This window comes from Diorhabda sublineata, chromosome 2 (assembly GCF_026230105.1).
Source record: "Diorhabda sublineata isolate icDioSubl1.1 chromosome 2, icDioSubl1.1, whole genome shotgun sequence".
Taxonomy (NCBI): domain Eukaryota; kingdom Metazoa; phylum Arthropoda; class Insecta; order Coleoptera; family Chrysomelidae; genus Diorhabda; species Diorhabda sublineata.
Genome location: NC_079475.1, coordinates 1,585,891 through 1,597,018, shown reverse-complemented (window position 1 = coordinate 1,597,018; position 11,128 = coordinate 1,585,891). Strand labels below are relative to the sequence as shown.

The following is an 11,128-nucleotide window of genomic DNA, read 5'->3' as shown; positions in this document are numbered from 1 at the left end:
TATACGTATCCTGGCAGAAACACTGGGATACTGCCTCACGATCCTCAAATAACACCTATTTTCAAATTTATCCCACTTTACCCTCACCCCCGAACTATATATTTAAATACACAACTTCGAAATTTTACTCAGCAAGTATCCTTAGAATGAAGACTGGTCATGGGAAATATCCCGCCCATCTTGCCAGGCTAGGTATTATACAATCATCAGTCTGTACTTGCGATGATAATTCTTGTGCTGATCTCAATCACATTTTTTTCGGATCCAGCAATCACATTCATAAAACAAACAATTTGTTGCAGTTACTTGTTAAAAAAAACTACTCCCTATCTCTGAATCTCACACAACTTTTGAGCGTGAATAGCCGACGGACTTTGGATCTATTGGTAAATTTTATCAAAGATACTAAAATTAATCTTTAAGTAGTATCATTGAATAATTCTGTGGTTGATGGACTTGCTTCTGAAAATCTAGTGAAAAAGCAAAAAAACTGAAAACACACTAAAACACAAAAAACTCACTGAATATACATTGAATACACATTGAATACACACTGTTACACACTAAAACACAATAAAAACACACTTAAAGCATACTAAAAACCAAAGACAGAAGAAACAGTGGACTCAACCTAACGAACGTTGTTCAAGGGCTAAAAATACACTTAAAACACATTACAATACACTAAAAACACACTAAAAACCTAAGGCAGTTAAAACAGTGGACTCCACATAGCGAACGTGCTTCAAAGGCTAAAAATACACAAAACACACTAAAAATACACTAAAAACACTCTAAAAACACACTAAAAACACACTAAAACACACTAAAAATACACTAAAAATACACTCAAAACACACTCAAAACACATTAAAAACACACTAAAAACACACTAAAAACACACTAAAAAACAATAAAAACACACTAAAAACACATTCTTTATTAATTTTCAGGGTGATTTGTATTGAAGTAGCACATTTGATTTTATAAATTTCTGCATGATTCAACTGGTATTGGTTAAACAGAGAAAATCCAGGGCCGGCTTTGAAAAAATCAGTTTAGGGATTCGTATTGAATATTGCATTCTGTATAATATTTTTTTCAAATGCGAAAAGTGATTTTGAAACTACATAAATAACCAATTAAGACGACATATTGTTGCAAATCTTATCAAACTTAGAACAATCATAATAACGTATCAGTTGAAAAAAAATTATAAATTGATCGTTAATTGAAAATTCAATAAAAATACGACAGTTATATCACATACATCATTTTCATTGGTTATTTATGTAGTTTTAAAATCACTTTTCTCATTTAAAAAACTATAATAAGGGGGGAGAATTCAATACAAATCTATAAATTGATTTTTCAAAAGCCGATCCTGGAATTTATAAGTTATACTAATACTAGCTGAATGCTTGATAGTAGTGTATTAAAGCATGTTAAAATTTCAAAAATCAAATGAACTGTATAAACATTTTAGCTAAATTGATAAAGAATAGGAATTGACATTTTTTAGTAGCCTCATGATAAACTTCTTAAAGGGCTCACCCTGTTATAATTCTAAATGCTCATGATATGTGTCAATAACTAATTTTTTTATTCACCTACTTTTTTTCTGTCAGTACATCTTTTAAATGTACTTAAAATCTTCTTATTACTAAACAGCTGCTTGTTTCTTTGTGGCCAAGAAAAAGCGCAATCCGAAATAATTTTTTCAGCAAAGAATCTTCACTAACAAGAACGAAAATTCATCCTGACAAATGACAGTGACAAATATTTAATTATAATTTTATTAGAGGTTTATATATATTTGAAAAATACAGAAATACAACCATGCAAAACCAAGCATTAAATATCACTAAAAAGCTATTTTAATAGCGAATTCAATAACTTTTTCATGAATAGTCTTAGAATATATTTAATTTGTTTTTTCTGCTTACAATCAATTTAAATAGATACGATGATAAAAATACTTGTATCTGAATTCTTAGCAGATCAACAACTTTATATAGGTAAACAATATATTCAAAGATTATGTATTTTGAATTTCCTAATATTTTTTTAACGAAAATAGAATAGGTCGTACATCAAAAACGCTATAAGCTTAAAAGTAAGTCATTATCTATATCAGCTCTTGTAATAATCAAGAATACCATTACACAATTATTTATTCAAATTTCTATTCAAATAATTAACTTTAGAAATTCAATAAATTAAGGCGGGTTACACACGGTGCGACTAGCATGTATCTCGAACACCACGTGTTAATCACGTGGAGTTTCACGTTTAATATTGGTAATTTGTAATTCTAGTTTAAATTGTGTGAATAGTTAGTTGTAATAATTAGAAATGCCTTTTCCGTGTATCGAACAAACAAATATCGATTTTGTGTTAGCTTTGGAGGTTACTCTAATCAACAACAGCATTTCATTATCATAAAAATGTTGCTCCTTTGTCATCATGCCTCTAGCACGTGCTACAACCATGCAGCTTGCATGCATCTCACGCGATGCTACTGGTATCGAAATTGCTAGTCGCACCGTGTATCATACATACGTGTGCAACCCGCCTAAATATTCTAGAGTCAAGATGAAATGATTCATTTTATAAGAACAATCCATCCAACTTTGTAGAGATCATTCTAGTTCTTTGCAAGCTACTGAAAAAACGTATATTTCAGCAACCTTTGTAAGATAATCCAAATTTTTTCTTCAGCAATCATGACTGGAAGAAAGATTTATCAGATAAAGTGAGAAAAACTTTATTAATTACAGAAAATGACCTTGAAAATTATGTATAAAACCACAACTTTGTAGAGATCATTATAGTTCTTTGCAAGCTACTGAAAAAACGGATATTTCAGCAACCTTTATAAGATAATCCAAATTTATTCTTCAGCAATCATGACTGGGAGAGAGAATTTTTTCGAGAAGACACTAAATTCATTAACATAATCATCACAAACAACATAAAATTTATTGGTGACTCTGATCCACGAAATTCCTGGTTTGCCAATGACTTCCAGGTAGAACTTTACAAGCCTGTATTATAAACTTTGATATTATTAATGCTTATGAGCAAGTTTATCCTATCAAAGCACGTTTAATTTTTTTGTAATATATGGCGAACAAACCAGATGAATTTGTTTTAAAATTCTGAATGCTGTTTACCCCACGATGATACCAACGCTCACCATTGTAATTTTCGACGCGCGTTTTTATTACCAGCTTATAGTCTTTAGTCACAAGTCACAACTGAAACTAATTAACTATTTTTCATACTAAAATATTCCACCAATGAACCTGTTCCCACGAAAATGATTCCAGAATTGTTTGTTGTGGAAAAATGTTTAGTGGTTTGGAAATAGGTGGTATGAAGACGATAACTTGATGTCGAAAAAATATGAGTACAACCCACGATTCCAAAAATTTATCTTGACCAAAACAACGACTGATGGACCAGTGAATAAATAAGAATCTTGACATATGTATGATTTGCCTCAGATTCACGGAAAATATACCCAAAATATTATCTGAGTTCTGATTTGTGCAAAATGTCTATTTCTTAAAAACGCTATGGACTATGCCACACTCCAAAATCTCTGATTAATACCGTTAATACATTTAAACGACAGTTTCTCTCCATACACCCTATAGCCCTTATCCCACACAAAGTGATTTTCACTTGATTAAAAACATACTAGCCCATAAAAGCTACTGCTGGGATATAGCTGGGAATAAATATTTTTCTAGTACATGTTCCAAAAACTATTTGATCATACGAAACTAGAGCTCCAACAATTTGAATAATTAATAAAAAGGTTTATATTCCAGCAACATGGATTTACGCATGTCCGCGAACATTTTAGATCGTGTATCAGATTGCAAAATATTTTCAAAATGGGAATAGTGTATTAAGTCGCTAGTGGAGATGAAATGGATTCGACCAGTAGAACTGGAAAGACAAATATGATGATTCTTTTCTTTTCTTAACTATGTTGAAGTTGATGTTCTAGCAGAAATTATTAAGAACGTGTTCCTAACAGAATAGTTAGGTTATGTATAATTCAAAAAATGATTAGAGCTAGAACTAATCTAATGTTTCAGTCCAATGGTTCAACTAGACAAAAAGAAAGAATCAATGAACAATGTTATAAGCAATCACGTGAAAAGAAACTTGGAATATTATGAATAATTTCATAAATTGTACCAAATGTGCATTTGGATGCCGTGATCAGACGTGTCTACAATTGAAATTAAATTTTGCAAAACTGCAAAATACGTCCATGTTTTTAAACGTGGATATTGTCGAAAGCTCAAAATAGCGAATTAACAAAATTTTCACGCTTAGATTTTACCTTCAATCTCGCAAATAGAGCTCCCTTACATTTTATTTAAATAATGTCTCAGTTTATAATGCCTAAGATATTTTTGAAATCTATTCCGGATCTGAAACTTCTTGGTCCGTGTTCTGGCACTGCCGCAGGTGTCACTTCTTCAATTACTTCTTTTTGTACACCACCAACGACAAATCTTGAGTTATCCACTTTATTGGTATGTTTATTTTCGTTTATTTCTATATTATTCTTGTTATCGTTTCTTTCGAATAAAGCTGCGACATTTTCAGATGACTTAGAATGTTGTATTGACGATTGATGATTGGATCTATATATTTTATTCATATACGGATTCTTAGTTGATGAGGATTTTGAAGGATATAAAGAATTAGTAGGCATACCGGCTATAACTTGCCCTATAGCGTCTTCTTCTAGTATACCTCCCGAATATTCATCTTTATAGTAATAATTTTCTTTATCATTTCTGTCGACGTTGATATTTCTTCTGGCAGCCCCGAACGGATATAAGAAATAACCAGCTAATCCAGCTGTTACCATCAATCCAACCAGTCCGACGCCTAGAGTTGGTACTATTTCTCTCGATAAGTAGCTGTATATCTGCGAACTTATAGCATCTGTTTTTTTCTTAATTTTGTTAACAGTTTCAATATTAGTATTTGCTTTATTAGCTGGTCTCTTGCGTCTCTTATTTTTCTTCTTTTTATTGGACGCTTTTTTCTTCTTATCGTTAGTTAGTACTATCGAACCATCTTTGGATTCTAAGGTTATCGTACTTGAATTCGTCACTGTCGTGTTATTAACGTTTATTATGCTATTGTTGTTTAATATTGGAACAACCGTGGAATCTTCTGTATTTTTCTTCAAATATTCAGTTGAGGATGTAGGTAATACAGTTATCTTCTTCTTATGGTTAATAGTTTTATTCATCGTCGCTGGAGGTCGTGAACTAATAGATTCTGTTGTGGAGCCAATATTTTTGTTTTTATCCTTGATTATCGTTGTTTTACTAGTTGAGCTTTTAGAATTCGTAGCTTCAGTTGTTGTTGTTGTATATGTAGGTTTCTTTTTCGATGCTATATTATTTATTTCTGTGAATTTAACTCTCTCGTTGATGATACTTGGTGCTTTCACTTCGACTGGCTTTTTAGTTCGACTGTAAATAGGAACAATTATATCAGATGGACGATTTGTGGTACTGGGAGTTGAATATTTTGTTGTTGAAGCTGATTGACCACTCAGCAAGATCCATGTTGAGATAGTTGACTCCGTTGTTGGTCTATCTAGTTTATAAAAATTGAACTTTTTTGTTACTGGATCATTCAAATCGATCGAATCTTCATCTATGGGAATCGCTACGCCGGGATGTGATTGTTCATATTTCTTTTTATCTTGTTGGAGCTTTATTTTCGGTGGAGTTCTCACATCTAGTACGTCCATCAAAGTTTTATTTGCAGCTTTCGGAGGATTGTTATCTAGTTTTCGGATGTTTTGAATCACGGCAGATCTAGAATAAAGAAAAATATATAAATCAAAGATATATCTAGTGATAACCGATGTGATAAATATATTAATTAAACAAAAAATCACAAAATGAAAATTTAAAAAAATGTTAATAATCTTCTAAACGGTTGATTGAATTCTTGATGTGAATTCACTTCTGTAGCATAAAGTTTTTCTTTAAGATACGACCAAACTGTGTAATCCAAGGGATTGAAATCTCATGACCGAAGTGGCCAAATAATCGGAGCTTCTGCACCTCTACCAATCAATGAAGCAGTTCTTCGAGAAACTGCACTGGAGTCTCTCTCTAACAGTATCAGAAATCTTTAGAAATGCTTAGACAAGCTTGTTGCAATTAGATTCACACTCGATCGTTTCGTGGAAAACTGCAAAAATAATTATAGTTTAGGTGCATACGCTACAATAGGAGAAATACTGATTCCCTTTAGAGGACGATTTAGTTTTATTCAGTATCTACTGAATACCAGCGATGTTTGTCTAAGAATTTTTGTATTGTACGACTCTATAACTTTTTATGTAAATAAGTTAGTTGGAGGTTTAATGTGGTCAATAACCAGAAGGTCCAAATGCATCGTTTGGTGCAACTATGGAAAGGAAAGAATTGGTATACAAGCTATCCTTTAGCAGTGAATCTTTTGAAAGAATCCGGAGATTATTTTAGACTACAATTCCAATAAAGGAGAAGTGTATACATCGGATGAAATGTGTAGTACGTATTCTGTTAAACATAGCTGGAATAAATAGCCAAATTTAATACAACGCGAGGGTCAAAAATTTGGAAGACTTTACTCAAAAGTATTATCTATCTAACTCATGTAGCCACATCTTGAAAAAAGAGTATTACCTCTCGATATTCGTATTTTTCTAAGTAGACCTCAAGAACAGCCACCAGCAAAAATACGGGGAAGATGTTTTTCCTGCGAAAAGCTTAAAAATAGGGTTACAAGATGAAGTGTCATTTATGTAATAGATAAATGTGGAAAGAAAATGCAAATACAGTAATTAATTGTTCAGAATGCGACAATAACGAAGACATCACAGATTAAATTTAGTATGTATATTGGATAGGATATATTGATATCTGGTTAGCCTAGAACAGTTCCATGCATAATCAAAATATTGCGTATTGTTACTATGGATGAGACTTGGGTACATTTCTATGATCCAGAAATAAAGCAACAATCGATGGAATGGCGACACTCTGGTTCTCCAAGACCTAAGAAGTTTCGTGTCCAAAAATCTGCTGGAAAAGTTCTTGCTTCAGTTTTTGGGGATTGCCATGGTGTAATCATGATTGATTTTTTGGATAAGGGTAGAACAATAACTGGAGATTACTATTCGACATCACTACGGGAAAAAATTAGAGAAAACACGCGGATAGCTATCCAAAGGTATTTTGTTTTTGCAGGACAACGCCCCTGCACAAAAATTTCATGTTGCCATGCAAAAAATTCGTGATTTACTAGAACACCCCCCTTATTCACGAGATTTGGCTTTGTCCGACTATCATCTCTTTCCTCAATTGGAAAAAAATTTTAAAGGTCCTAATTTTTTTTCCAACTAGGAGGTAATAAAAGCTGTGTAGATCTGGTTTGTAGAGCAGGAAGAAACATTTTTTTTAAAGGTCTAGAGACGTTGCAGGTTGGCTGTAATAAATGTATCCAATTAAGAGAATATGTTGAGTGATAAAATATTTTGACATTGAAATTTTGTTTGTTTCTATAGTAGGCTAAGAATTTTTCAATATATCTTTGTAGATGTAATAAGGTATAATTCTTAAGGTATCATTTGTGTGAAAAAGCATATTTTGTAGTATTTTTTTCTATTTATTCAAACATTTTATACAAAATTTTGATGAGTAATACATAATTGTTCTTATTTATCTTCAATTTAATTCAAAGGTTAAGCGAAACTAATGCATAATTAATACAAATAATGATTAAAATTAATCAAATTTGGTATTTGGAATGTAAATCTGGATCACGCAGATTTCAAAACTAATAGATAAAAAAATTCAGAACATAAAACTCGTTCAAAGTAGATCAGAGGAAAAATTTTGAATGAACAGGTGTCACTATCAAGCATATTAATATAAGAGAAAGTATTAATCGCATATAAATTCGAGAATATTTGTAAATGTTTGATAATATAATTTCAGTTAAAAATATTAGCATTGATATAAATATTTTTTGTTATACAATCGATAAATATCATTCTTTTGGTGCATCAAATATCAATTACTTATTTTTGTTAACAATATATTATGTTATATGTTTTAATATAACAAGCAACGGATGAAATTCATCAGCTACATTATTGGAACAAAAAAATATTGAAATCAAACGGTAGTATGTTGTGTTGTGATTGCCGAATACAAATTTTTCTTTATTCATCAACAATCTATTAAATATAATCACACTATCGCACATTGGGGCAAAAAGGTCCTAAACCTGTCAATAAATCAAGAACTCAATAAATATATGCCAAATAAAACACATAGTTAACATTTTGAATTTTATTTTCTAGTTATTTATTTATACGATTACATATCCATACAAAACAGACGCAGCTATTACATTTCATTATCTTCATAATCAAAAGAGCTATTCAATACTGTAACGTGTTTTGGGCTTCACGTTTTGTCTACTGCTGCTCTGCACCCAAAAATTTGTTATTTCTTCTTTATCCGGCTGTTCAATATAGGTTCTTAGATTTATCTTCTTATCTAGTTAAGGATTTTGATGTGAACCATTAAAAAATAAGATCAAGAGTTTTCTGCAATAAGTTGTGAAAAATCACTATCCAGATGATTGGTGAGGATACTGCACCCATTGTGTAAATGTGATGACCATTCTATTCTTCAACATATATTGGATCCCGTATCAAATAGATTTCTCCATTCCAAACTCTTCGCTGCTATCGGTTTGAAGCTGAATGGAATAATGTCAAATGATCTTTATATATCGATAAAAACACTCAGTGTTTGGATTGACATACTATTACGCATATTGTGACTTAGCTTCTAGGAAAATGTATTGTCTCTGTCAAAGATACTCTCTTCTTCTAATTTTTCCTTTTGCCCTCTCTAGGGCGTTTGAATTGTACTTATTAAACAATTACTAATTTCTTTAATCTTTTCCTGGTAATATCATCATTTGATTTATTGTCTGTTGCCTTTGTCAGCTATTTGTTCGTACTGTGTTTTTTTAGTCTGCCTCTTCTCCTCCTCTCTACAGTTCTTGACGTTTGATATTTGACCATGAGAAAGCTTTTTTCAAAGTGGGTGCGCCGCGTTTACTTACAGTCGATCAAAAACAACAACGTGTTGATGATTCAGAACAGTGTTTGGTCATGTTTATACGTAATAAATCAGATTGTTTGCGTCGATATGCGACAATAGATAAAACATGGATCCATGGATCACTCCGGAATCAAAACGATTATCATCTGAGTGAACTGCAGCCGGTGAGCCCCAACAGTCAGCGTGGAGAGTTATGGCTTCAGTATTTTGGGATTCATATGGAATGTTATTCATCGACTGTCTCTAAAAGGGGGAAACAATCAATAGTGAATACTACATAGAGTTGTTGGATCGTTTGAATGCAAAAATCGAAGGGAAATGGCCATATGTCGAAGAAAAAATCATTTCACAAATACAATTCACCTATTTGCAAGTCAATGACAACGATAGTTAAATTGAATAAATAACATTTAGAATTGCTTCTTCATCCACTTTATAGTCCAGTTCTGTCTCCCAAAGACTACTGATCTCAATAAAATGCTCGGCGGTAAGAAATTCAGCTCAAATGAAGTAGCAATTGCTGAAACTGAAGCCAATTTTGAGGCTAAAGACAAATCCTTCTATAAGCACGTCATCGAGAATTTGGATAAGTGTTGAAATGATAATATTGCTCTCGAAGGAGATTACATTGATGAATAAAAACGATTTTTGGCAAAAAAAGTTTTTTCTAGCTAATCACACTACTTCCTGTTTTATTACTTTTTGATATTCTTGTGACTTGTTTTATTTGTTTTTCTGTTGCTATCAGTCTTACTTTGTTTTTATTGTTTTGTATTTGTATATGTTAATTTTCAATTCAATTTTCCATCTCTTCTATCCAAATTTTTATTATTGCTTCTATTTTTCGGCGAATTTTCTGCTATAAAGACATTGTCTTCTGCATATAACGTATAGTCTACTAAGTTTATTAAGATCATATTGATCATATTGATCCACTGTTAATACCCACAATAGTGGGCATTGACTGTCCATTTGATTATTTATTGATTTTCTAATTTGTTTCATATCTTCCACGCGTTCTTTCTTTGGATCGCAATTTGTTACTTTTCCTTTTTTGAGGATTTGCACTAGAAAATTATCCTCCCATTCTTGTAGTATTGTTTCTGATCTTCATGCCACCTTAATCATCATAGCCTTCAGCCTCCTTACCTTTATAATATTACAAATTTTTGGTCTTTTCTACATAATTTGAGTATGAGTATTCAGCCAAGATTCGTCAAAGTAGTTATGTTATCTATGTGGAAATGAGGAGAAGAATCTGATACGAGAATAGATGTCTCTATGATTCAAATCGATTTTTGACAAATTTTAAACAAGAAATCGAAAATTCTCTTGACAAAAAGGAGAATCGGAAATGAATCGAAAATTCTTTAAAATAAGAAGAAGGAGAATCAGAAACCAAAAGAAATATCTTTATGATTCGAATCGACTTATTTTTGTCAAATTTGATTGAAGGAACAAAAATGCTCTTGAAAAAAAAAAGAAGAATTGGAAAGTTATCGAAATATCTATGGTGTAAATCGATTTTTGACAAATTTAAAAAAAAAACAAATAAATAATTCTTTAAAAACAAAGAAGAATCGATTTTTGACAAATTTTAAAGAAGGAACCGAAAATTTTCTTGAAAACAAAAGACGAATCGGAAAAGAAACGAAAATTCTTTAAAATAAGGAGAAGAAGAATCGGAAAATAAAGCAATAACTCTATGATTCGAATAGATTTTTGACAAATTTGATTTTAGATAGTGATAGATGATAAGATTATTAATAGTAACATTGACCAAGTTAAAGTGATTTAAAAATGTACGATAGAAATGTTTCCAAAATAACGCAATCGACATAAAAAATAAAACTTTCAACCCATTAGTTTGTTGTACCCATTACTAAATAAAAAAAGAAGTTAATTCAGGTCGAATTTTTAATTTCTCCAAAAGAACTTTCCGC

At 31.5% G+C, this 11,128-nt stretch overlaps 3 protein-coding genes across 3 annotated transcripts in view; 2 read left to right on the top strand and 1 right to left on the bottom strand.

Annotated features, from left to right (window-relative positions):
• Positions 1–11,128, top strand: part of LOC130452864 (AMMECR1-like protein) — a 336,472-nt gene that overhangs the window by 238,793 nt on the left and 86,551 nt on the right. The window lies entirely within an intron of this gene.
• The window catches only part of LOC130452853 (coiled-coil domain-containing protein 170), a 73,136-nt gene that overhangs the window by 13,473 nt on the left and 48,535 nt on the right, over positions 1–11,128 (top strand). The window lies entirely within an intron of this gene.
• LOC130453108 (uncharacterized) lies at positions 4,289–5,820 on the bottom strand. The gene has a single exon (XM_056792709.1). It carries the CDS (start codon positions 5,798–5,800, stop codon positions 4,412–4,414), a length of 1,389 nt encoding a protein of 462 aa, XP_056648687.1. The 5' UTR covers positions 5,801–5,820; the 3' UTR covers positions 4,289–4,411.